At 55.2% G+C, this 26,732-nt stretch overlaps 2 protein-coding genes across 3 annotated transcripts; one reads left to right on the plus strand and one right to left on the minus strand.

Annotated features, from left to right (window-relative positions):
- The first annotated feature begins 1,293 nt into the window (after positions 1 to 1,293).
- Positions 1,294 to 9,163, plus strand: TMEM151B (transmembrane protein 151B). The gene is made up of 3 exons (XM_081141407.1): positions 1,294 to 1,476; positions 3,572 to 4,012; positions 5,194 to 9,163. The coding sequence occupies exons 1-3, from the start codon at positions 1,354 to 1,356 to the stop codon at positions 6,319 to 6,321; spliced, it is 1,692 nt and encodes a 563-aa protein (XP_080997533.1). The 5' UTR covers positions 1,294 to 1,353; the 3' UTR covers positions 6,322 to 9,163.
- DRC5 (dynein regulatory complex subunit 5) lies at positions 8,476 to 25,183 on the minus strand. 2 transcript variants are annotated; one of them, XM_081141409.1, is made up of 6 exons: positions 25,055 to 25,106; positions 21,725 to 21,808; positions 15,554 to 15,920; positions 13,984 to 14,552; positions 11,137 to 11,586; positions 8,476 to 9,843 (listed from the first exon to the last, which is right to left on the minus strand). In XM_081141409.1, exons 3-6 carry the CDS (start codon positions 15,822 to 15,824, stop codon positions 9,634 to 9,636), a joined length of 1,500 nt encoding a protein of 499 aa, XP_080997535.1. In that variant the 5' UTR covers positions 15,825 to 15,920; positions 21,725 to 21,808; positions 25,055 to 25,106; the 3' UTR covers positions 8,476 to 9,633. The 2 variants fall into 2 exon arrangements, with proteins under 2 accessions (XP_080997535.1, XP_080997534.1); XM_081141408.1 differs by lacking the exon at positions 21,725 to 21,808 and having other exon boundaries at positions 25,055 to 25,183.
- Positions 25,184 to 26,732: the final 1,549 nt, after the last annotated feature.

Genomic DNA, 26,732 nt, shown 5'->3' on the forward strand with positions numbered 1-26,732 from the left:
TCCCTCTGCCTCAGTTCCAAAAGGGTAAATGGGGAAACAGTTACTATATGTCAAAGACTCCAGGATAGCACATGACACACAGTAGGATTCCACAGTGACTGTGCACACAGATTGATCATGCATAGCCTTTATCCTATTCTAGCAAAATTAGTTTCCATGTCCCCCTCCCCATTAGGCTGGGCTCCTTGAGGGCAGGACATTGTGTGTTCCATTTCTGAACAGGGCCCACAGTAGGAACCCAATACTTGTTTATTGAATGGATGCATCCAGGAATGAATGAATGTCAGTTTCCTTTCTTCCTGTCCTAGGGGTGGCGGGGAAAAGAAGTGCGGGTGGATGGCATAAAGGTGTAGGCTACCTGCATCCCTCAGCCTGGCCTGTGGTCTGTGATTTTTGCCTCCTACACCCAGAGAAGGTCAGAGCCTTAGAGACTCTCCAGTCAACTTCCTCACTGCACAGATGAGGCAACTAAGGCTCAGAGAAGGAAAGGCACTTGCCCAAGGTCATGCAACTTGTCAGTGGAAGAGCCAAGATTAAGAATTAGAACTCTGGTTTCCTGATCTCCAGCAAAGGGCAATGTACACACGCCTTTGCTTCTCTGGGGCTGCACTTCTAGGAAAGTAAGATAGTCTGTGAAGGCTGGTTCCACTGTCCTCTCTGCCCTCTGGTAGTCCTTTCTCACGTAGAGCTCAGTCCTTTCCCTTTTGCCCTATTCCACACAGGTTCAATTGGGTCTAGCCTCTTAAATCTGGCTCCTGCCTTAACCCTTTACCACCCAACTGGGAACAAGTATCTTCCTAGGGTGCCAAGACTCACTTTCACAGATCTTCCTAGGATGCTGGTGTGTGTGTGTGTGTGTGTGTGTGTGTGTGTGCACGCGCGCGTGCACGCGCAGTTAGCAGGGGCAGGAGTGGGGAAGGGGTGTGGGGAGCCCCTGTTGCTTCTGCTCTTTAGGGGTGGTTATTAGGTAGGCTTGGGGAAGGCGGAGTTTGGGGGGCTGGGGGCGGGGCTCCTGCGCTGGGAGGAAGGGGGGGGCGCGCTGGCTTCAGCTCGGCTCAGACAAAAGGCGGCGGCGGGAGCGGGCGGGAGGCGGAGCGGCGCCGCGCGGGCCTCAAGGTGACACCCGCCCCCGGCCCCGGCCCCCCCAGCCCGGCCCCTCAGCCCGCCTGCCCACCCCAAGCCCCTAGACCCTTACCCCCGGTGCCCTTTACAGGTCCCCTCCCCCCTTTGCGGGGGGTGGGGAGCAGCGAGGGCCCCGCCCCCTCCCGTCCCCTCCCCAGGGCCCGCGCAGGATGCCCCCGGCCCCCGGCAGCCCCCCGGGAGACCCTGAGCTCGACGCCCCCCCTCTACGCCATGTCCCCCCCTGGCTCGGCCGCGGGAGAGAGCGCCGGCGGCGGCGGCGGCGGTGGCGGCCCCGGGGTCCCGGAGGAGCCTACAGCAGCGGCGGCGGCGGACGAGGGCCCCGCCCGAGAGGAGGTGAGAGCCCGAGGAGCCCCTTCCCGGGCGCGGCCGCAGCCCGGCCCCATCCCCCGCCGCGGCTGCCCCGGCGGTTCCGCCGCAGCAGAGCCGGCCGCGGCCGCCGCAGTCCCGCGCAGCCGTCCCCACCCGGCGGCGGGAGCTGTCCGCGGTGGCGGGGGAAGGGGCTGCGCCAGAGGCGGGGCTCGGGGGTCCTGGGCAGGGGGCGGGGTCTAGGGGCGGAGCCTCTCGGACCCGGGCGGATCCGGGTGGGGAGAGTGGCCAGGATCCTATATCACAGAAGGGATGCTCTTTTGAAGGCCAGGAAGGGCGACCTGTGGGGGCTACAGAGACTGGAGAATATCAGGGGAAAATGGTAGTATTACCTGACCTGGGGTCCTAAGAAGGTCAAATGTGTAGAGAGACGACACCCATCTAACCTCCCATCCCTTCCCCCCACCCTCATCAATAGGAGTGTGTGTGGGGGGGGGCGTGCACCTCTCTCTCCCACTGGCCATGCAGCCCCCCGTCCAGGGGGCCCTGAGCCCAGGAATCCTTCAGAGTGCTGGTACTAAGCATATCCCTACTTGGGGGCCTACTCTTCAGTCCTCTGAATCTCCAGACAAAGAGACTGAGGAAAGTACCAGGAGCATCCCCATCTCCCATGTACATCTGTGCACACACATGCACCCTGCACTAGGGCAGAAACACACAGGCAGGTGGGCCTGCAGGTAGGGCCCCTTTCAGATGTGCTCTCATTGGGACAAGTGCACACCCAGTTAAGTGCACATATGCACACACACCCCCTCCCAAGGACAAGACTCCCTGATCTGGTTTGTTTATGCTGTGTGCTATTTCCTAGTCCACCTACTTCTCTGCACTTTCAGATCTTTCCTTTGATTTCACACCAGATCCAGGGCCCACTGCCTGTTACTACTGTCCCCTTCTTTTCCTGGCTAGCTTTCAGGTCAGGTTCTGGGAATTGAAATAATGTCAGGATCTCAGTAGGAGGGTGTGTGTGAGGTTCCTAAAGCTAGACAGCAGGGAGGAGGAGTGGGAAAGCCCAGGCACCACCAGAAATCCAACTCAATACCCATCTATTAAGTGGCTATTGAGTGCCAGCACCATGGTAGGCAGCTAGGATGCAAAGAGATGGGGCCCTGCCCTCAGGAACACTCAGTCTAGTGGCGGAGCCAGACATGTAAACAAGTCACTGGGGTGACTGTGGGACAGAACCCGCCAAGTGCTCTAACAAGCTAACAGGCCCCCAGAGAGGACCAAAAATCATTCCCGCTTGACAAATGGCTGAGCTGCAAATGTCTTCCTTTCTACCCTCGAACCCGTTACACATCCCCTCTCCCCTGCCACAGGCCTCTGCCCTTCTAGATATCTGCTCCTGGAATGCTTTCTGTTTAGGGACACCAGCTCCCTCCCTCCCATCTTAGAACACGGGAAGGATGTTAGGGTACCGGAGGGAGACTCACAGAGGGCCTGGGGTACAGAACGTGGGCTCCCCTCCGAAGGAGGTATGAGGCTAATTGTTTGTGAGGGACACGGAGGTGGATGGGTTAAAGAGGAGTGGCTCCTCCACAATATAGACTGAAGTAAGGGCCCCACCTGTTAAGTGGAAAGGTGATGTCAGTGAGACACCTGGAAGGGGTCTGGGCTGGAGACCTGCCTTCGCTGATGCCTGTCTGTCCTCCCCTGTCTTCCCCATCCACACTTTCTCCGGTTTCATTGCCATCTTTGTGTCTGTCCTTGGACTCTGTTTCTCTGGGTGCTATCCTATCCATCTGTGTCTTTGCCACCTGGGCCTCCTCTCTCCATCTGTGGCGCTGATACCTTTCTGCTTCTTGGGATGTCTGTTTCTTTGCACTTCTCTGTATTGGCATTTGTTCCCTTTTCCTGTCCCCTCACTCTGGGTCACTTCTGTGTTATCTCTGTTCCTTGACTCCCCTCTCGGTCTTACATGTTCTCTCCACATCCCTGTTGGTCTCTGCCTGTCATCTCTGATGCTGGTCTCTGCCCCTCCATCCCTGCATCCATCTCTGTTCTGGGTCCTGCCACTGTCTCACTTCCCTCTCATCTCGGCCGCTCTTCCTGTCCCTGTGAGTAGCAGCGTCCTATCCAGCCCTCTTTCACCAAGTCCCTCTGCCGTGAGTCCCACTGGAAGTGCCTGCTGCTCTCCCTGCTCATGTACGGCTGCCTGGGGGCCGTGGCCTGGTGCCACGTCACCACAGTGACCCGCCTCACCTTCAGCAGCGCCTATCAGGGCAACAGCCTCATGTACCATGACAGCCCCTGCTCCAACGGCTATGTCTACATCCCCCTGGCCTTCCTGCTCATGCTGTATGCGGTCTATCTGGTGGAGTGCTGGCACTGCCAAGCCCGCCATGAGCTGCAGCACCGTGTTGATGTAAGCAGTGTTCGGGAGCGTGTGGGCCGAATGCAGCAGGCCACACCTTGCATCTGGTGGAAGGCCATCAGCTACCACTATGTCCGCCGCACCCGCCAAGTCACCCGATACCGCAACGGAGATGCCTACACCACCACCCAGGTGAGGGGCTGGAGGGGAGCACAGGTCAGTCTAGATGGGAGGAGGGTGCACATCTGCTCCCATCCTGCCTGACTGGCCCCAGGGAGTGGAGCAGAGAAAGCAGTGAGCTCTTGTGGGCACTGCAACAGGAGGGCAGTAACAACCATAGTAGTAACGGCAAACTAAGTACTTTACAAACATCAACTAATTTATTTAACCCTCATAATAACCAGATGAGGTAGGTAACTATTATCCCCATTTTACAGATGAGGAAACCGAGGCTTGGAGAGGTTAAGTAACTTGCCCAAAGTCAAACACCTAGTATGTGAGGGAGTTGGGATTTGAACCCAGGCAGTCTGGCTCTACAGTCTATTCTGTTTAGTGCTTAATGGTTGGAGACAGCTTCACATGCACACTCTCACAGCATGCCCTCACCTATTTAGTGAGGTGGCTGCTACCAGGTCCTTGCCCAAGGTCAGCAACTTCTAAGTAGTGGTGCTAGACTCAAACCCAGGGCCCTGGATCCTAAGTCCAAGGCTCCCAGAGGTGGGGGTCAGCTGGCAAAAAGGTGGAGGTAGGCATGGGAGACACATGGAGAGCTGTGGTGGTGGGGATGGTCAATGAGCACTTTCTAGACCCTCCAGGATTAGACATATTGAGAGCCCTGGATGAAGAGGAGGAGATTTTCCCAGATGAGGGTGACTTCCTTCTCAGTCTGGGGATTGGTAAACAGAGGAAGCCTGGGACCTTAAGAATCAGGAGGGAGGCTGGCTGATAGCTAAGGTGTGAACAGGGAGACCAGAGACAAAAGGCCTTCGACAGGGAGCTCCTCTGGAGGGCCCATTAGGAAACACACTTGTAAAAGGGAAGACAGGCAGGCAGTGGTGATGAGGGGGCTGTATGGGACAATGGAAACAGAGGCAAAGGGTCAGGCAAGCCAGAGGCCACGGCCTGACCCCCAAAGGAAGCAGAGTTTAATTAAAATTAGAACACACAGATAGGGATGATTCCTGCCCTCATCTCTAACTCCTGATTAAGATGAGGGCCTCAGTTTCTCTATAGCCAGATGAGATGATCCTACCAGGCTCCTACCAGGATCAAAACCAGGACAGGCCTAGGGTCTGACCAGGCAACAAGAGCAGCGATGGGGTGGAGGAGGGTGAGCAGACCAGCGACTCCCGGCTCCTTCCCCAACACCGCAGGTCTATCACGAGCGCGTCAACACGCACGTGGCCGAGGCCGAGTTCGACTACGCGCGCTGCGGCGTTCGCGACGTATCCAAGGCGCTCGTGGGTCTGGAGGGCGCGCCAGCCACGCGGCTGCGCTTCACCAAGTGCTTCAGCTTCGCCAGCGTGGAGGCCGAGAACGCGTATCTGTGCCAGCGCGCGCGCTTCTTCGCCGAGAACGAGGGCCTGGATGACTACATGGAGGCGCGCGAGGGCATGCACCTCAAGAACGTGGACTTCCGCGAGTTCATGGTGGCCTTCCCGGACCCGGCCAGGCCGCCGTGGTACGCCTGCTCCTCGGCCTTCTGGGCTGCGGCGCTGCTGACGCTGTCGTGGCCGCTGCGCGTGCTGGCTGAGTACCGCACGGCCTACGCGCACTACCACGTGGAGAAGCTCTTCGGCCTGGAGGGCCCGGGCTCCGCCAGCAGCGCGGGCGGCGGCCTGAGCCCCAGCGACGAGCTGCTGCCGCCGCTCACCCACCGCCTGCCGCGGGTCAACACGGTGGACAGCACGGAGCTCGAGTGGCACATCCGCTCCAACCAGCAGCTAGTGCCCAGTTACTCCGAGGCGGTGCTCATGGACTTGGCGGCGCTGGGGGCGCGCGGCGCCGGGGGCGGGGCCGGCGGCTACGCGCCCACGTGCCGCTACGGCGGGGTGGGCGGCCCGGGCGCGGCGGGCGTGGCCCCCTACCGGCGCAGCTGCGAGCACTGCCAGCGCGCCGTCAGCAGCTCGTCCATCTTCTCGCGCAGCGCCCTGAGCATCTGCGCCAGCCCGCGGGCCGGCCCGGGGCCCGGCGGAGGGCCGGGCTGCGGGGGCAGCCGCTTCTCGCTCGGCCGCCTCTACGGCTCGCGGCGCAGCTGCCTGTGGCGCAGCCGGAGCGGGAGCGTCAACGAGGCGAGCTGCCCCACGGAGCAGACGCGGCTGTCGAGCCAGGCCAGCATGGGGGACGACGAGGACGACGACGAGGAGGAGGCCGGGCCGCCCCCGCCCTACCACGACGCCCTCTACTTCCCGGTCCTCATAGTGCACCGGCAGGAGGGGTGCCTGGGCCACAGCCACCGGCCTCTGCACCGCCACGGCTCCTGCGTGGAGACCTCACTGTGACCAGTGGCTCGCGGCATCCCCCCTGTCCTCCCTCCTGCCCCTTGCCGGACCGTGCTCCCCGCCTGTAGCAGGGCGGGGGTCACGGTGATGACGTAGGCGGTGCTGAGCACGGAGGGGGTTTGAGGGAGGCGAGGGGGAGCCGGACAGGCCCCGTGGGGCTGAGACCCCCGCCTTCCCTGTACATAAAGAGACATGGGTGGGAGGGGGCTTGGCAGTTCCTGGAGAACCCCACCGGGGCAGAGCCGCCTCAGCTCCTGAGTTTCTAAGGGGACCCCTTCCCTTCCTACACGCACACTCGAGATTTCCCGTTCAGCCTTCCAACGGGTCTTCTGACTGTTACGTGCGACTGTGCTGTGGGACCCGCGTTGGGCTTCGTCTCGAGTGAGAGGCTTTTGCGGTGCAGCTGGGGAGGTTCAGAAGCTGTGGGGAAGGGAAATTGGGGCTTTCCTTCTTCCTCTGCCTGGCTCCCCAGGGCCTCTCTCTACTGAGGGGGCGGTGGTTTGGTGAACAGCAGGGCTGGCTTCCAACCAGCTAATGAATTCAGTGGGTATGAGGCTGGGGCCAGGTGTCAGCCCCCCAATCTCAAAACCAATACTCCATCTCCAAACCGTGGACGTGTTGGAGAGTACCCCGAAGATGGGGGTTTCCTTTCTGCCACTCCCACCACTGTTGTTTATTTCACTGGTCCCCTGGAGCCTGGGTCCCAGAGAGACTGCTTACCACACAGACATCACCCTCCTCCCTCCCTCCTGCTCCTGGCTCTGAAGAGCTGTTGCCAGTGGGGCGGGGCAGGGCAGTGTATCTCAGTCCTTTCTCAGTCCTCTGGGCAGCAGCCTCCTCGCCTGGGTTCTGGGAGGGCACCCCCTTCAAAGAGGGTGAGATCCCACCCGATCCGCATTCCTTAAAGCTGGCCAAGGTGAATGACTGAGTGGGGAGATTGAGAGACCTGAGTGACAGTGCGGGGCTCTGGAAGCAGATGGGAGACAGAGGAGAGGGCAGTGGAAGGTGGAGTGAGAGGACCTGCAAAGGAGGGCGTGTCTTTGAGGGGGGCAGCCCACACACATTGCCTCTGCAGTGCTGAGGACATTGTCACAAGTTGCAGTTGGAGAAAAACTCAATTCCAGTGGCAGGGTCAGAGTCAGGAATTCTCTAAATCTTGCTCACCCCTTCATCCTACCCTATCCTGAAGAAGCCCTGCTGTGTCCCCCAGGGTCTTCAAAGGGGCACCCTGCCACCACCACAGCGCCCTGGCCCCACATCCTGTTCCCTGGAAGTTCTGGCCATCACCTTCACTCCCCACCACTCCCACCCTGATGTGCTTCAGTGTGCATGTCTGTGTGCAACCCTGCCCCCCTTCCAACTCGCCCGGCTAAAGTTTTCCCAGCAGACTTAGTGCCTAGGGATTGAGCTCATATTTTAAGCTGGAGAGCGTAACCCTTGGGAAGCCTGACATTGCTCACCCCTGATGCTTCTCACTTCTCCTGAGCCATCAGAGGTCCTTCTTTGCCTCCTGCAGTCTCTCCTATCTTCCTCCAGTCAAGCGAGGCCTGTGCCTGCAAAGGGCACGGCCTCCACCTATGCAACATCTCTGGCTCCCTTGCCCTCCTTTCCTGGGGGCAACTTGGGAGGCACAGATTGTGGGGACCATTGTGGTTGAGCTTTATTTTCCTGTGGCGATGGCTGAATGGGAAGGGAGAGGAGGCCGGAGAAGGGCAGGCTTGGGCAGGAGGGAACAACTGCCCATTATGATTCCCTGGGCAGCAGTGCCTACCTGCCTGCCAGCACTGAACCTGCCTGGACCCTGAGTCTGTGCTCCTCGGGGGCCTGGCGGTTGGAGCACCCCTCTGTCCTCTGAGCAGGCATCTGTGAGGTACAGATGGTGAGCTGTGGCCTCAGGCCCCAGTTCTTGGCCAGCTGGCAGGTCTTGCCCTTGTGTGGGGGCAGCCTGGCCACCTCCTGGCTCCGAGGAGGGAGGAACTCAGCTCTTCCTCCCTCAGGCTCATTTCTGAGACAGAGCCTGAGCTGGGAGGAAGTAAAGGGGGGCCCTATTATTACTTTTGTCTGTATTGACCATTTCTGCCTAGGTCTTCTCACACAGACAGCCTCACCTCCCACACACGCACAGACTTAGAAACCAATTCTTTTGTCTATTTTCCTGGTAGCTTTATTGATTGCCAGGGAAAAGGAAAACCAGAAAATTAATTAATCTCTAAAATTAAACTTTACACTGAATGTTCTTGTTTCTCTAATTAGAACCTCTGCTAGCAGCTGTGGCCATGTACACACACAACTCACACACACCCTCACACCTACGCATCTGCACTCTGGAACTGTTGGAGGGGGTCAGGCACAGACTCTAGGTTGCTGGGACAGGCACACAGGTGCAGTCACTCCCAAGCCCCCTTTGGTGCTCTGCTCAGCTCCTGCTTGTTGGAAGGAGTCCCCAGAGAGCAGGCACCCTGAGACTGTGATTGTAGCCCACAACCCACCCTTTGAAAACAGATCTGGAGGTTCTGGGGCCCCTTAGCCTGAGGAGGGTGGGTGATGGGGCTTGGCTGGAATCCATTAGGTCCTCTTGAGGCCCCATGGGTTGATGTGATTTCTGTGGGCGTGGCTCCGGGGTGGGCAGCCACAGAGTGATGGGGACTCCTGGAGGGCACCTGGAAGGCTCCATGTGTCCTGGGCACAAGGGCTTGTGGGGTGGGCTGGGCCTGGCTGGGGAGAAGACAGGTCTCTGTCAATTGGGTGCATCACACTGTGGCCTTTCTGTCGTGGATTTCCAAGCGCAAAGATTGTACAAATCAAACCGGTGGAAAATAAAGTTTCGGATGACTCACTGACTTCCCTTCCCGGCGTGGCACTTCCACTTTCTCACTCCCATGAGAAGCTCTCTGGGGAGGCCTGCCTGAGTCCTTCCTGTCACCTCTGTTTCCCCCTTCCCAGGTTGTGGGGAAGGGCTAGGGGATGTCATGGCCTATAGAAATGGATTACTTAAGCAGAGTCAAGTAATAGGGAGGTGGCATCTGCTGGAGCGAGGGTGGAAGAGCCAGGCAAAGTTCTGCTGCAGCAGGACTGGAGACAGGGAGAATGGACGTGTGTGTGTGTGTAGGTGAAGAGGTCACAGATCTGTTCAATAAAGAGGAAAGTGGTGAGGATGGGGGTCAGGGACAGGTGGCCCCGTGGGAGAGTCTGGGCAGGCACAGTCCCCCAGAGTTCTCTCTGCCTCTCCCTATACCTGGTGGGGCATGAAATGAGGGGTGGGGATGGGACAGTGACTCGGGTCTGGTTATTGCTCCAGCCCTGTCCCCTATCTTATCCCACAAGGTTCTCAGGGCCCTTGGCAATGAATGATGACATGAAGTGGCTGGCATTCAGGGCCCGCTGGCGGGCTTCTTCACGGTTGGCACACAGGGCTTGGCCAATGAGGTATTCGCTCTCCTGGGCTACATCGGACAGGCGCAAGTCAAACTCCAGGAGGGTCCTGTTGTCTAACAAGCCTTCCAGGAGCTGCTTCCCGCCATCCTGGGAGAGGAATACAAGGAAAGGGTCACTTGTTCCATCACTACCCAGGATCACGCACACACTCATACACACATTTATATAGAGATGTGAGTGGAACAGAAGTTTCACAAGACAGTACTTAACATATTTGTGCAGCACGCTGACGTTTTCTACTCTGTTCTGTCCTCTGTGAGCTGAAGCAGACTTCTTGGGGCCACAGGAGGAGCCCAGAGAGGCCATGGCCAAGTGGCTGGGATGGGCAGAGCACAGGCTGGTACTGAGCCAAGGAACTTTCCCACCCCAGAACCCCCCGCCTGGGGCTTCTGATAATGGGACATAATGAATATTCCTCTTGCTTAAGCCAATTCCTGACTAAGCTCTTTGTTTCTTGTAGCCAAGTGTACCCCCTCTAAAGACAGTGAGTGTGAGCAAGACTGTTCTACAGGGGGTTTGGTAGAAGGTGAAGGGCCCTAACTGAAGTACATAGAGGGCCCCCCTCCCCTCCTCCTCACCGCTTCAGCCCCTTCTGGGGTTGGGCAGACTAGGCCTAATGTGAAAGAATTTCATGTCAGGAGGCAGAATGCTGCTGTTCTACAGTTGTGACCCAATAGCATGTGGCAAAGTCAATGTAAAACAGAAGCATTTATTTAAAAAATAAAGTAGACTATAAAGGAAAACCTCAGCAGATATACCAAGCCGTAACAGCAAGTTTCAATTATATGATATTCATGTATATGTTCCCTAGGCAGTCATGTAAACTGCATTTCTTACTCTGTGACTTGATCAAGAAAATTTGAGAGACATTTGTCCATTGGAAAGGACCCCAACTTTCTATCAGTCCTGGGCTTAATCACAGCACTGCTACTTTCTGCTGATTGGATGCTCTCAGGCAACTCACTAACGTCTCTGAGACTCAATTTTCCATCTGTAAAGTGGGGTTAAGAAGGAACATTTTACTAGATAACTGTGAAGGTTAAAGGAAAACTAGTAGACATTGGGTACTGAGCATAGTATATAACCCTGAGTAATAGTAACACTAGCAATTACTGGAGACCTGGCCAGTGCCTGCAATGGTTGCTTGCTTTACAAGTATAACTCATTTAGTCCTAGTAACAACACTTAGAGGTAGATACTACTATTATCCCCATTTTATGGATGAGAAAACAGAGTTCCAAAGTGCTAAATAGCAGAGCTGGGATTTGAACCAGGTAAGGCTGTGATCTTAACAATCACCTGGTAAGTACCCCAAGACAACCGGATTCTACCCCCAAGGCCCCAGGGCCTCTCCTGCCCATCTCAGGAGCTGCGGCTCACCAGTCCTATGTGGTTGCAGGACAGGTTGATGCTGGTGAGTGTGGTGTTGACGGAGAGCACCTGGGAGAGGAGTGTGGCCGTAGGCTCGGACAGCTCGTTGCCGCCAAGGTGCAGCCTGGTGAGGCACTTGTTGGTCTGCAAGGCATGGGCAAGTGCCTGGCCGCCCTCATCCTCGATGCAGTTGAGGCGCAGGTTGAGGGAAAGGAGGTTGGTGTTGTGTGCCAGGGCGTGAGCCAGCGACTGGGCACCAGGGGCACGCACTTGGTTGTTGGCCAGGTTGAGCGAACGCAGGCGGCTGTGGCTCAGCAGCTTGGCAGCCGCACGCGCACCACGGTCTCCAATATGGTTGTGTGACAGGTCCAGCTCCTCGAGGGCCGGGTGGTCCAGGAGGCTTCGGATTAGGATGCGTGCCTTGTCGTCACCCACCTTGCTTCGGGTCAGCCTGAAGATCTGTGGGCAGTTTAAAGGGCCCATAGCACCTGGGAGCCAGGGGTAACCTGCCTGAGTACCTACCTTCTGCAGGTAGAGGGGGGGAGCCACAGGGAGGCCTGAGGTTCTGCTCACCTTGTGTTGGCCTCCTGGCTGGCTCTTGGGTGGGGCAGGCCTACCTCGCATGGCGGAATGGTGCAAAATTGGTGGCAGGTCGTAGGAGGGAAAGGCTACCATTTCTCAAGAAATTACTAGGTGCTGGGCATGCTGCTAGAACATGTCACAACCATTCTCTCTCACCCTCAGCATCCCAGTGAGGCAGAATGATCTCCACCTTATAGACAGGAGATGCAGGCTTAGGGTGGACACTTCAATGGCCCAGAGTCACACTGTGATTAAGCTGTGGAGGTAGGTTTTGAATCCAGGTCTGTTTGACCCAGCAGCCCCTCGCTGCACCCCCCTCAGCTGGCTAAGATCCACCATGGCAAGGAGAGGAGCTTTTTGAAGGCAATTGCCAGGGTGAGAACCAGGAGAAAGTGGGAAGGATGAGAGCCAGGAAATGCATGGGATGAAATAAAAAGATTTTTAAAAGGGCGTAGGATTAGCATCATGAATATGGGAGGTGGGAACCTTTTTCCTTTCCCTCCTTACTGACTTGTTCCACTACTTCCTCTCCCTTGAGACCTCGGAGTGGCTGTCCTTTCCCCTTCGCTATCCATTAGTCCTTTCTGTTGTCGTTGTTACACCTCACCCGAGGATATTTTTTCCTTTTATTTTTTAGATAGAGTGGAAGGGAGGGAGGGAGGGAGGGCGAAGGAGAGAAAGGGAGAGACACACATCGATGTGAGAGAGACACGTCAATTGGTTGCTTCCCGTAGGTGCCCTGACTGGGGCCAGAGATCAAACCCGCAACCCAGGTACGTGCCCTTGACCAGGAATCAAATCCGAGACCCTTTGGTGCTCGGGCCAATGCTCCAACCACTGAGCCACACTGGCAGGGCTAGTCCTCTCCTTTCTTTATCTTTATGTCCCTCTTAGCCAGCTAAGAGTCTTTTGTCTTTCTCACCTTTTCACTGCATCTCTCTGGAAAAGCTCCAACCCTGGGTCCAGCCCACTCTCTATTTTCTGCATGTTTATGCGCAGGCAATTGACGAGATGGGAAATGCTATGTGACAGAACTGGTTGGTGTCACTGGAACCACCAATAGGCCCTCAATGCTGTGTGCTCATTCAACTCTATTTCTCTGGCCAACATATTCTCTTATAATCTACAACAATTTCAACCTTCTCCAGCCTCCTGAAATTTCAGGGGCCACCCTAAAGCCTCCTTTCAGCAGGTAAATCTCCTCCTGCCTCCGCAACCAATGAATGGGAACCCCTCATTTTTGTATACCAAACACAACATCTCACCACACCACCTCTCCCCTCTGCCCAGAGCCAACCGCCCCACCTCAGTCCTGGATCCCACCCCTCTTGCCTTCTCAGGAACCTTCCAGAGTCAATGAACCTGTGCTTCTGTCCTGGACTCAACCCATTTCTTGCAATTGGATGGAAATCGACATTGGTTTTTAAACACATGCAAGTTTCTTCTTAAGAAAACCCAAACCCCTCATCTATTTCTACTCTACCTTTCTCCCCTTTCACAGCCAAGTTCTTGAAAAAGTTGATCACAGACATCCAGTCTCCTCACTTCCCACTCTTTCCATAAACCACTCCGATCTGGCCTGTGCTCCTGGCACTCCACTGACATGGCTCCCCCGCCCCAAGTCACCTCCAGGTTTGCTAAATCCAGTCCTCAGCTCCACCCCGCCCCATTGCTGCTCACCCCCTCTTCTCGAAGCATACGCCTCCCCTGGCTTGGTGACACAACGCCCTGTCCCCTTTCATTCCTTTTCTGATTTCCCGTCAGGCTCTCCCTCTTCCAACCAGAATATCTAGGGCATATTTATACTAAAAAAAAAAAAAATCATTCAGTATGTATCTGGAATTCAAATTTAACTGGACGCCCTTTTTTGTAGTTGTTTTTTTGTTTTTCTAAATGTGGCAAATATCCTAGTTGCATTTTTACATTCACATGATTGCTGATTAGTGTCTCTTTACCGCACCAGACCGTTAACTCTAGAGGGGACAAATGGTATCATTTTGCTCAACGCTGAGTCTTCAGCACCTAGGACAGGGCCTGGAGCGCAGATGTTTGGGGAATGACCAACCAGCGGGTGACCTGGGAGGGCAGTGGGGTGCCCATCCCCGCATCTCCAGAGCCCAGCTGGGTGCGGGGCGCACGAAAGGACACTCGATCAGTGAATAGGAAATGAGAGGAGGAACATGAGGAAAGCCAAGGGAGAGGAAGAGGGGGCGGGAGGAAACCAGAGAGCCACCGAGGACAGGACACGGAGGAAGGCCGAGGGGCACAGGGTACCTTAAGGGTGTGGCATGCCTTAATGGTAGCCGCCAGGGAGTGGCAGTCGTGGTAGGTGAACAGAAAGAGGTTCCACTCGAAGTTCATGCCACAGTCCTTGACGCCGTAAACCAGGTCCAGCTCCTCCAGCTCGCTCAGGCCGGCCACCAGGTCACCCAGCTGGTAGTGGTCCATGGTGGGCTCCTCCATCTCTCCCTCGCTGCCAGAGTCGGACTGGTCCCCGCCGCGCGGCGGGGGCGGCAGCTGCACCGGTGGCAGGAACTGGTCCACGCGGATCCTGTGCACGTAGTTTCCGCAGAGCGGCAGCAGGTCGAGGATGACCGCGGGGTCCGTGGTGCCCGGGATGAAGAGCTTTATCAGGCTCTCCAGGTGCCGCTCGAAGAACGCGCACTTCCACCTGCCGCCGCGGCAGTCCAAGTGGCACACGGGCCAGCGCTGCTCGCAGCAGCGGTGCCAGTAGTTCTCGTCGTCGATCAGGTTGGCGGTCACGGCCAGCGGCAGGTCAGGGGACAGGTGGTTCAGGACCTTCTGCTGGTCCTCTGGGAGCAGCTGCTTCAGGATAGGGTTGTCTGTGGTAACAGAGGAAGGAAAACAGGATCACAGTGTTGGGGACACCACCACTTGGTGCCCTGGGCTGGGCCTGACTGGGGGGCACTAAGGAAAGGGGACCCCCCGCCCCGCCCTCAGGGAGCCCCAGCCTGAGAGGGAAGGCAGACCGTCCTCTGAGGGAGGCTTCAATCTGAGGGGGAAGACACAGCCCCTGGCTTTGCGGTCTTCTTGGCCTGAAAGCTGGCATCTTAGCATCTGGTCACGGGGAGTCCCAGTCTGAGGTAGAATCTTAGGCCCAACCCTCAGTCATCAGCCAGTCCGCTGGAAACAACAGTCCCTGACTTCAGAGGCTCTTGATTCATTAATTTCAAAACAACAACAAAAATTTTTTTGAGCACCTGCTATGTGCCAGGCACTATTCTAAGTGCTGAGGGTTCAAGAGTGAAGGGGACAGAGGAAGCCACTCCCTCTCATGAGGGGGGCAGACAACAAATAAGTCCAGTGAAGATGCTGTCAGCCAGGTGATGACAGATGCTGCAGACAAAATGATGGCCCTGTCATCTCAAAATGAGAGCTCCCCATCCAGGAGGAGAGGCTGGCAACTTGTCCTTGAAAAGGATTAGCATTTACAGCGCTCAGAGTACAGAAAAAACCAAGAACCTATACAGGCCACAGAAGATTCCAAGAGAATAAAGGCCAGTCAACCAGGGAGGACTTTCTGGAGGAGGGGGTAGATAGGGTTTGGGCTGGGTTTTGTTGGAGAGAGTGGGAAAGGCGAGGAGAGGGCATAGGCATGGAGGGCACATTGTGGGTAGGAGTCTAGTGGGGCCTGGAAGTGGGGACAGTGGGAGAAACTGTCTTGCAGGAGGAAAGGGAAGTGTTGAGAGGGGATGAAGCCTCTGTGTGGGAGGGCAGGGGCTGCCCAGGACCCAACCTATGAGGCTTCTCCTCCAGGCAGTCCCCATCCACCCTGCCCCGCTCCTGGCCTTCTCCCTCCTGCTCCAGGCAGTGACAGACTCACTCTGGAAGTTCTTGACAATGTGTTGAATGCAGAGCTCTGTGAGCAGGGGGACGATGGCCAGTGACCACTCAGCATCCTCGGCGATGATCCTGCGCATCCGACGTAAATTGGTCCCAGCATTTGGGCCCCTGGACTTCAAGGAGGGTGGGACAATTGAGACCTTTGAGGGCTTCAAGCTTGAGCTCAAAGCTGCAGAAGAAGATCGGTCCTGGTTGGAGATTAAGGACCGACTGTGAGCTGAAGTTGCCGCTGCTGTTAAGATCTCCTGCATGCTGGTGACTGGCAATACAGGGGCAGGTGACCCCTTGGTGATGGCCTTGTCACAGGAAGTTTCTCAGACTGGTGAGTCCTTGATGCTGGTGGGAACCTGGAGCCAGAGGAGAGGTAGAGGTGTTACTTTGGAGGGTCTCGGTGGGCATTTATTAAGAGAGGTAGCACAGAGTGGTTCTTAAGGGTCATTCTCTGGAGTAGAGCAGATCCAGATGCAAATCCCATTGACTAGCTGTGTGGCTTTGGGCAAGTTACTGAACCTCTCTGAGTTTCAGATGCCTCCTCCCAATAAGATGATTGAGCGGAGGGAATGCACCCAAAGAGGCATAGTATACTTTGACACCTGAAACTGTAGCAAGGAACAGCCTCACATTTTAGATAATAACTACACGGCAGTTACCCGCAATTGCTGTATCCTGGACACTCTTTTTAGTATGCATATTAACTCATTTAATCCTTGCAAAAGCCTTTTTGAGATAGGCACTTGTATTATTCCCATTTTTCTGATGTGAAACTGAAGCGCAGGGAGGTTAACTGACTTGCCCAATGTCACACAGCTTAAAAATAACAAGAATGGCCTGGCCGGGCGTGGCTCAGCGGTTAAGCGTCGACCTAGGATACAGGCGATCGGGGTTTGATTCCCGGTCAGGGCACATGCCCGGGTTGTGGGCTGCAGCCGATCAATGACTCTCTCATCATTGATGTTTCTATCTCTCTCTCCCTCTCCTTTCCTCTCTCTGAAATCAATAAAGATATATTTAAAAAAACAAAAACAAGAATGGATTTAAACTCAGTCTATCAAGTTCATATTCTTACCCCTACATTGTACTGCTCCTCTGAAGGTGAGGGGTGGAAGTGTGTATTGCCAAAAGACCAAGGTATAAGAAAGAACCATTTAGCTTAAAACAGCTCCCTGCAGAAAGCATTTTACAGAACAGCAACTTCCTGGCCTGGAGGATGGGTTGAGAATCGCATTAGCCAATAGAAATGTAATGCAAGCCACATACACTACTTTAGTGTATTAGTAGCCACATTAAAAAAGTAAAGAGAGCCCGGCCAGGTGTGACTCAGTGGTTGAACATCGACCTAGGATCCAGGAGATCGGGGTTCGATCCTCAGTCGGGGGCGTGTTGGAGGCAGCCAGACGATCAATGACTCTCATCATTGATGTTTCTGTCTCTCTCTGCCTCTCCCTTCCTCTCTCTGAAGTCAATAAAGATATATTTAAAATAAAATAAAAAAGTAAATAGAGACAGGTGAAATTAATTTTATATTTAACCCAATATGTCCAAAATATTATCATGTAAATATGTCATCAAAATAAAATTTATTGAGATATTTTACATTTGTTTTTTCATACAAAGCCTTCAAATTTGGAAGTAGCTGGTGGCTACTGTTTTGGACAGTGCAGCTGAGAGAGCAAGGAGTGAGGAGCTGGGTGCCGGCACCTTCTTTCCCTCCTCCCCTCTGAGGGCTCGAGCTCTGGGTCCCTCCCTTCAGTCTCCCAGCCCAGCCTTCCTTCTAGTTCTTCAGCCTCCCAGCATTCCAGATGGCAGCAGAAAGTCGTGGGAGGTGAAAAGGCAGCTAAATCTGGGGCTGAAGACAGAAGACAGAGGCTGTATCTGGGGCTGGGGACCCCCCCACTTGTGCGTCCCTGCCTCCTGCCCTGAGACTGTAGACTGAAATGGGGCTGCCCAGCACGCAGCAACTCCTCCAGGCAGCTTCCCCTCAGATTTGCTCCCTGACTCGGGGCCCTGTGTAGTGACCGGTGGGAAGGAATGCTCTGAACCAGCAAAGGTGTCCTTGGCAGATGGAAGAGACCAGATGGTGCTCACCAGCCAGCCAGGCATCTCAAGGAGGAAGAGCCTGGCTCTGTGTGTGTACATGAGTGAGACAGAGGAAAAGAGAAGGGGGGGAGAGGGTGTAGGGAAGACATCTATGTATTTGTGACATCCTTATGCAAATCAAATGCAAAGTCACAGATTGGGGCCAGAATTGTGGAATAACCAGCTGGTGCTTTCTGACTAATGTCCCCTTGGAGGGTGTGGCCGGGAGGGGTGCTGCTTAGAGGCAACAGATGACTTTGCATTTCTGGCTTTGCCCAGGACTTGCTGTGTGAACTTTGGCCAAGTCATTAACCTATCTGAGTTTCAGTTTCCTTATCTGTAAAATGGGATAGCAGTGTCTTCCTAAAATATTTGAATAGTATGATAGTATCTGGAAAGGGTACCGAAGGGTATGTGTGGAGGGTGAAGCACTAGGAAGGACAGGGGGGTCCTAGGCTACAGACAGGGTACCCTGGACACCTGCTTCTTTTTATTTATTTTTTATTTTTTAAAATCCTCACCTGAGCATGTTTTTTCCATTGCTTTTCAGAGACAGTGGGAGAGAGAGAGAGAGAGAGAGAGACATCGATGTGAGAGAGAGACATTGACTGGTTGCCTTTAGCCTGCGACTGAGGTAAGTGCCCTTGGCCGGAATCGAACCCAGACCTTTCAGTCTTTGGGCTGACGCTCTAACCACTGAGCAAACCGGTGGGCACCTGCTCCCTGAGTGCTAACCTGAGAGGGTATGTTTGAGTGAGGTCGTTCCCTGTCTCCAGGGGAGGTGTGAAGGCCAAGGTTGTAGCAGCTGTGTTTGGGGCTGGTTGGGAGGGTGCAGGGGCCTGCCCTCCGGGCAAGAGGAGAGGGCAGGCGGCAGGCTAGCCCTGTCCCTGCCGGCTCTGCTCCTGGGCTCCCCCAAGTCCTGGCAGCAACGTTCCCCTCAGTCCCAGCGATCCCAAGACAGCCTGAGAGCACACCCAGGGAGCAGGGCCCAGCATGGCAGGGGAAGCCCCAGGGGACTGGCGGGTGTTGCCCTGGAGCAGGCTCTCCAGGCGTCACTCACATAACATCAGGCCTCACCACCCGGGAGGCAGTGCCATCCTTCCTCCTGGGAGGTCACGTGTCGGGCAACCCCACCTGGGCCCAGGAGTGTGCCCTGGGGAACTGAGTGGACCCAGCCTCACTGACTGGTGCCTCACTGTCTCAGGACCCAACATTTCTCCCTGAGGGCTGGTCCTAGAGCCCAGAGCTGCCTCCAGGACAGGAAAAGGCAGAGCATCCCTCCACAGGTTCTGCAGGCATGACTGGTATAACAGAGCCCCTACCATCCTGGGATGTTTACAGAAACCTCCACACAGCACCAGGCCTGATGTCCTTTGTAAGGCAAATGTTGAAACCATTAATCCTATAGTTGATTGTTTTCACTTAACAACTTCTTGAATTTTTCACAAAAAGATATTACAGAAATATTTTTGGCAAGCAATTTACTACCCAACACAGGATTCTTCTAAGGAGAATGATTGGTTACAGATGATTTAAAAAAAATCTATTATCAAAAACAACTAAAATAAAAAACGAAGTATATGCAAAAGGATATGAACAAACTCTTTGTCTCCCTGTTATTAATGTTATAAAAATGATATAAGGTGTGGCTCCTCCCTGACAGGTCATGACCCTGACCCCTGCCCTCTCAACCACAAGGCTCCCACCTCTTGGCTCCCCTCCCTCCTCTCTCATCCCTCTTTCTCAAAGTGTCCAGTGCAGGCCCCTCACACTCTGCCCACTCCTCAGGTGTTGTGGTTCCTCAGGCTTCTGCATTGTCGCCCTACCTCACTCCTGATCGCAGCTCTCACTCCCCTCTGGGCTCCAGACTCAGGCCCATTGGCCTGCCTCCCAGCTCCCTCAAACTCAACTGTCCTGAAAGAGAGTCAGTGCCTCCCCCAAGCCGCTCCTCCTCCTGGCTCCCAACCTTGGCCAGGGGCAGCACGATCCACCCAGATGCCTGAACCAGACTCCAGGGAGTCACCTCTCTCCTTCCGGCCCCCTGCATCTGGTTACTGCTGGAGCCCCTCGGTGCTACCTCCCACCCAGCACCCGTAGCCCGGGACCTCACTGTCTGCCTGGAGCATAGCTTCAGCTGCCTGGCACCTGGGTCTGTCATCCAGCCTTCCCATAGCTGCATGGCAGGCCTCTGCATGAGCCCTTTGGTGGCCTCACCACCACTCACTGGGCACAGCTCAGCTTCTTCAGCTCCATAGAGGAGGCACTCTGCGGCTGGAAGCTCCCGGCATCTGGAACACTTTCAGGCTCATTCATGCTGCCCAGCCTTAGCTCATGCTGTTCCCTCTGCTTGGAATGCCTTTCCCACCGTCTCAGTTTAAGAAGCAGGGTTCCTTTTGAGTCTGAGCTCAAGCACCACTTCCTCTCTGAAGCCTTCCAGCCTTTTTTGTCCCCCATCTCCGAAACAGTCCCTTTATCACACCCCCAGTACCTGTGTCACTTCAGCAATCTGATTGACCACTCTCCCCACAGCCACGCTAGACTGGGAGCTCCTCTGGGTGCAGGGACTGCTTGCTACTCATTTTCATCTCTGGTCCCTGGCCAGTGTCCGGTCTGCATTAAGTGAGGTCGCCGTTGTTTGGGGCTCCCCCACCTGTTCTGCTATTAGATTCTGGCCAATAGGAGTATCCTGTATCGGTCAGAGCGAATGGTTCAGGGTGGCCACCTGCTACAAGACAATCAGAGTCCTCCTTGGGGTTTGTCCAAGTGGAAGTAGACAGAGACATATGTCCTTGAAGGATAGGGATCCCCTACTGTGGGCAGCTGTTTCCTTTCCCGGGGAAAGGACCTGTACACAGCAGGAGGAATGAGGCCAGGTGACCAGCCGAGTGGGCGCAGAACAGACAGCACCTGGCTGCCTTCAGTCCCCTGGTCCCTGAGGCCCCAGAACTGCCTGAGTCCTCAGAGATTCCTTAAATTCTAACTTGGTTCTTCTCAAAAGTCCCTTTTGCTGAAGCTATGAGTTGGGTTCTGCCCCTTTCTGAAGAGTCCTGGTCCTGACCATTTCGATAGGCTCACTGTTCGGTGATTTAAATTATGGGGAATCTGAAATCAGTAGATGAAATATTTTAATGGGGTGGCCGAAAAGGGCCAAAGGCACCAGGTTATTATACACAGGGCCTGACATCTAACTCCTGTGGCCTCTTCCCATGAAAATCCTGAGCCTCCTGTCTTACCTTTCATCTCTCCAGCCATGGGACAGTATCAGCAACCAACATCTGCTTGGCACTTAACAGTTACCAGCTCCTTTCAGAACTCTTCTGTCGTCTGAGTCTTACAAGCACTCTACAGTGGAGGCAGGGCAGGCTTCGTAGCCCCATTCTGCTGATGAAGAAACTGAGGACCAGACCAGGAAATGACTGGTCCTGGGACATCTAGGAGGGCTTTGGCCAGGGCCTGAGGGCAGGCTGCTGACTCTCACGCTGTGCGCTGCTCTTTCACAATCTCTTGCCGTGTCCCCTTCCCCACATTTCTTTGCTCTCCACTCGGAAAGAAGAAAGCATGTTCACTGGGAGGTAGGGGTCCTACCTTCATGCAGAGAGGGACTTTGAGGTCCTCCCAGGCTGAGAGATCAACCAGGCCTTGGCACCCCACTGTGGGAACTTCAGGCCCCTAACAAAAGGCTTTCATCCCTGTTACATTAAAATCCACTTCCTGCTTCCATTAAATGAAATCTTAATATTACATACATGTGCACATATTCATATGTTAACCTTGAACTGCTTTTAAAAAATGTATCCCATTATTTTGGGTCAAACATAGCAAATTATGAAATATATACTGACACTAACATTGCAAACTTTAAAAAATGTAGAAGTCATTTGATATGTGATTCTGACAGTTTAAGTGAACAGAAAGTATACGTCCTCTTATCAGTCACCCACGCCTCAGTGTGAATGAGTTTCAGATCCGAAACCAAAGTTAGAAAGTGGGGAAGGAAAATGCACCACCGAGTGGGGAGACGCAGGGGAGGGCGCACAGGAGGAGAGTGCAGGAGGCCTGAGATAACTCCACCTACTTCACAGGGCGGCCCTAATCTGGCCCGGGCATCACCAGTGTTCAGCTGAGAGTGGTAGTAGGTGGCACTATCTTCTCTGGAAGCCTGCAGGAATGGGTAGACATGCGTTACCCAGGAGCCCAGGGGCATCCAGACAGTTCCCAAGGTCCCATAGAGGATAGCCCCAGAGGTGACAGAGCTTTCTTTCCCTGGGGAACCCAGGGCAGTCAGAGAATCCCACAGTTTGAAGGCTGGAAGTGTGTTCAAGACTCGGGTTCTTCTCCAGGGCAGGAATTGTCTCTGACATTCCAGAGAGAAGGTTGGAGCCTCCAGGACTGAGTGTCTCTTGTGCCACCATCTGATGTTCTCACTTAAGGGCACACCCTGCTCTTGGATGGAGAAAGTGGGGACATGCCCAGTGACCCTGCCCTTGGGTGGGGAAGTGGGGACATGCCCAACGACCTTTCATCTCCTGGAGCCTGTCTCATGGGCCTGTTGGGCTTCCCATGCTATGCCTCTAACATCAATCCAACCCAGCCCCGCAATCCCTGGAGAAAGGCCAATCCTCCGTCCCCCAGGTACCCACCCTGTGTCCTCAACCAGGGTCTAGGGTCCTGACATCACACTCAGGCCATACCTCAAAGGGTCAGGTGTTGAGGTCTGCTTTCTATATGCGCAGGCGCAGGTAATATGAGTGACGAGATGCCCCAGTTTGGCCAGGGTTGTCCTTTTGTTTTTTTTGGTAATCTTCACCCAAAGATTTGTTTTTTGGGTAATCCATTAATTTTTAGAGAGAGTGGAAGGGAGGGAGGGAGGCTAGGGGAGAGGGGGGGGGAGAGAGAGAGAGAGGGAGAGGGAGAGGGAGAGGGAGAGGGAGAGGGAGAGGGAGAGGGAGATTGGTTGCCTCCCCACACTCCCTGACTGGAACCAGGGATTAAACCTGCAACCCAGGTTTAATTGCCCTTGATTGGGAATCGAACCCCCAACCCTTCCGTGTTTAGGCCGATGCTCTACCACTGAGCTACATTGGCCAGGGCCTTTTTATTTTTATTTTTAAACCTCACCCAAGGACATGCTTAGAGAGGGGAAGGGAGAGTGAGAGAGGAGAGAGGGAGGGAGAGGGTGGGGAGAGAGAGAGGTGAGAGGGCAGAGTTGTCCTCACTTTTGACGGCTTGTGTCTGTTAGACAAGTGTTCTGGAAACCATGTCCTTGCCTATATAGAGCTACTGCTATTCACAGGCTTGGAGGCTCTCAACAGCATGTGCACAGCAGGAGGCAGTGTAGCAGCTGGCTAAGGACTCAGGAGTTATACTGCCTAAGGTCAAATCTCCTCTCTGCTCCCCAGCATCCGAGAGACCTTGGGCCAGTCATTTTACCCCACTAAGCCTCCATTTCTTCCTCTATAAATGGGGATGGCAACTAATGGTACCTACTTCATAGGCTTATTCGGAGGATTATGGAGTTAATGCGCGCGAGGCATTTCATATAGTGCTGGGCTCAGAGCCAGCACTCAAGATACGTGTTAGATATTATGATGAAGATGTTAGATGCCTTACCCAAGTTTATTAAGTCTTCGAATTTATTACTGAGGATTATTATTGTTGTTATAATCATTATCCCCATTTCACAAATGAGGAAACAGACACATAGAAAGATTAAGTAACTTGCTAAATCTTGCTTACTAGCTTCACACAGCTAGCAAGTGGAGAAGCTAAGATTTAAGTTGATGTGTCTGAAGACCTCTTACTTCCATGAACAAAAGCATAACAAATAATGAGATGTTGGGGTTGCTCCCTAAATGCTCTAGACTGCTCGCTCACAGCTTAAGGGCTGAAGGATGCAGGCAACCATCCAGTTCTGTGGAAAGTCCCTGTGCCTGACAGTGATTTAGGGGGTGGGGGAGCCTGGGCTCCTCAGGTCAGCACCAAAAGGGGGAGCCCCACACTCCAACCTGGTGACAAGATGGTGACGAGAGAACTCATGAGCCAGGGAAAGTGGGAGGCCCACCGGAAAGTGCTGTGAACGACCAGTCTGGGGCATTTAGGAAGCAACCCCAAGAATTCTACAAGAATCCTGCAGAACTGTGCTCTCCTGCCCCAAAGCTCATGCTGCCCTTGACATGCTTCTCAGGCCTAGGATTCAGAGCTTAAATCCCTAGCACATTCCCTTTCTCAGAGGAGGTCTCAGATCATCTCCATCCTTCTGAAGTCCCCAGTTAAATCTAAACACTTTGGGCAGAGGCTCCTCCCACGGGCCCAAATGGGAAAGCTGAAGATGCTGGAGGAAGCCATCTCCCCTTCCTGCTCATCACACCCCTGGACCTCATCTCTCATCTCTCTTCCTTTGAACTGAGAGGCCCATGAGCATCTATGTGCCCCTGAACACTGTGACCCCTGAACACTTTGATGGGCTACCTGACACAAGCTCCCATTGGGCCCCCAGTGCTCCACCCACTCCTCTGTGCCTCTTGTTTGTCATCAAACCCAGACTGTCCTTCACCCCAGGCATCTGGGCTTTTGTCTACATTTCCCTGATCTTTCTCATCCCACCCTGTCAGACCCTACTTCAGCCAGGTCACTCCCAAATTCCCATTTGGGAGTTTCCAATTAGTGGCATCACAAAAGAGGGGCAAAATTTTTTCTCTGAGGGAGCCCAGGCCCAGCCTGCTTGGTCTCTGGCCCTGAAACAGCACACTCACCACAGCCCTGGGCCTCCTTTCACTCCTGCCCACTTAGGTCTGTTGTCTTAAAAAGAACTCCAGCGGCTTCACTCCCCACCGCTCATCCCCGCCAGCGGCTCAGGCACCCCAGGGGGAAGCTCAGCCCCAAAGGTCAGAGAGGCCCTCCCCCAACCGCCTGGGGTGAAGAGGCCCTCGTTTCCCCAGGTAACCAAGGGAGACGAGCCCCGCTGTGGGATGCAGGCAGGTGCGGAAGCTTCTGGACCTGCAGGGGGGATTGCGGCCCTCAGGAGCCGGGGTGGGGCTCAGCCTTTCCGAGAAGGCTGGGGCCCTTATGACTGCTCTCCTCCGTGCCCTACCGACGCCCCACTTTCCCCTTCCTCCTCCTCACGGTAACCCCCTCCCCTTACTTGCAAACCCTAAGCCTCTGGGCCAGTTTGCAGACAGTGACTGTGGCAGGGGAGGGGGCACGGGTCTCACTTCAAATAGGAGGGTGTGGGGTGCCTCTGCCCTTTCGGGTCAAGCGAAATGTGGGAGCCAAGGCTGGGGCCGTCTATGGGCTTTGGACCCCCGAGGGCTGAGGGCGTCCCGGGGGCGCGAATGGGGGCAGAGAGAGTTCAGTCAGACAGGGGAGACCCAGGGTTGAGTGTCCCCTCTCCCAGAGGTCGCCTCACCGACTCCGGGGCCCCAAGCGCTCCCCTTTCCGCAGGCTGCCGCGTCGTCTCCGCCGGTCGTTAGGGACGCCCCGCGTCTCCAGGGGGCGGGTCAGGTCCCGCGGCGCAGCGCCCGTGCGCCCCGCGTCTCCAGGGGGCGGTCAGGTCCCGCGGCGCAGCGCCCGTCCGCCCGCGTGCGCCCCGCGTCTCCAGGGGGCGGGTCAGGTCCCGCGGCGCAGCGCCCGTTCGCCCGCGTGCGCCCCGCGTCTCCAGGGGGCGGGTCAGGTCCCGCGGCGCAGCGCCCGTCCGCCCGCGTGCGCCCCGCGTCTCCAGGGGGCGGGTCAGGTCCCGCGGCGCAGCGCCCGTCCGCCCGCGTGCGCCCCGCGTCTCCACGGAGCGCCCCGCCGGCCGCAGGGCTGGCCTCTGACAGTCGTTATGCGCCCGGGCGCGGAGCTGATGCCGGGAAGTTTCTGGCCCATTCTGGTGCGCGGCCGCCGTGCGGGCAGAGGAAACTGTGGCTGTGGGGCACGCTTTGTGCTTCTGGGGGACATGTTTAGGAACCGGTGGGCTTTTGTGGGGGGAGGTGAGGAGTGGGGGCCCGGGCAGGGCTCCTGGACTGGAGTGCGGTTCCTTCCTGGTACCTTTGGTGTGGAAATGGGCGTGGGGGTGGTGGATGTTAGGACGGTCCCGGGGAAGCATTAGCAGTGGGTCCCTTCTGGAAGATGAGGGTGGAAGGGCACCTGCAGGTGTCGCTGGAACTCCCCTGGGGCAGAGCTGTGGGCTGCAGCGTCCCTGCAGAGTGGCACCCCCACCTTTCTCTACGATGTGAACGGGCTGACTGGCACCGAGCAGGAAGGTTCCAGCCTCCACAGCCTCCTTCACACAAGTCTACGCCTGATGCCAATGCCCCCACCCCAGCCCTGGGTCACAGGATGTGGTATCCTCCCCCCAGCCCTGAGTGACAGGATGTGGTGTCCCTGAGGGGCACGGATGACTGGCTTCAGGGGGTTGGCTAGAAAGAAGAGAGGAGAGGCAACCAGGGAGGTGGGAAATTTCACAGGAGGTGGAGTTCAGCTTTAATTTCAGCTGTGCTAATGATTATGTCTTTTTGATGTGTGGCTGGGAGCCCGCACATGCAGGACTGATCTGAGTTATGCCTGGATTTTCAACTGCATGGGGGGTTGGCACCCCAAACCCTGGGTTGTTCAAGGGTCAACAGTACTAGCTGGTTAGCCTGGATAAGCTCACATCTTAGAAACTCGGTTAACTCATTAATAAAGTGGGGTACCATGCCTCATCTTGGCATCCATGTGTAAAAGGCTGGGCCTTTATCAGCACCACTACTACTACAGTTGCCAAGATTTGGAGGCAAAGCTTTGCAACTCCACAGAGCTGAACAAGTAAGTGGTCAGGGCCAGGCACCAGGGATTCAGGTCCCTTTGAAGCCCTCACCAGTGATTTACCAACAGATCACTGGTGCCTCAAAAGTAGAAATCATGCAGGAAAAGATGCTAGCAGGGCCTGCTCTGCTATAATACTTTTAATTAAACAGCCCCAGAACTTGGCAGCCAGGGAGTTTTTGACTTAAAGATGGGTTCCCTGAAGTCTTTCAGGATTTGGGAACAGAGGTGGAGCTCCAGCATCTGACTTGGTCCTTGATAGATTCATTCTGGTAGGGAAACAGGGCTGCCTCTATTTA

The sequence above is a fragment of the Miniopterus schreibersii genome (assembly GCF_964146895.1).
Source record: "Miniopterus schreibersii genome assembly, chromosome: 6".
NCBI classification, from domain to species: Eukaryota; Metazoa; Chordata; class Mammalia; order Chiroptera; family Miniopteridae; genus Miniopterus; species Miniopterus schreibersii.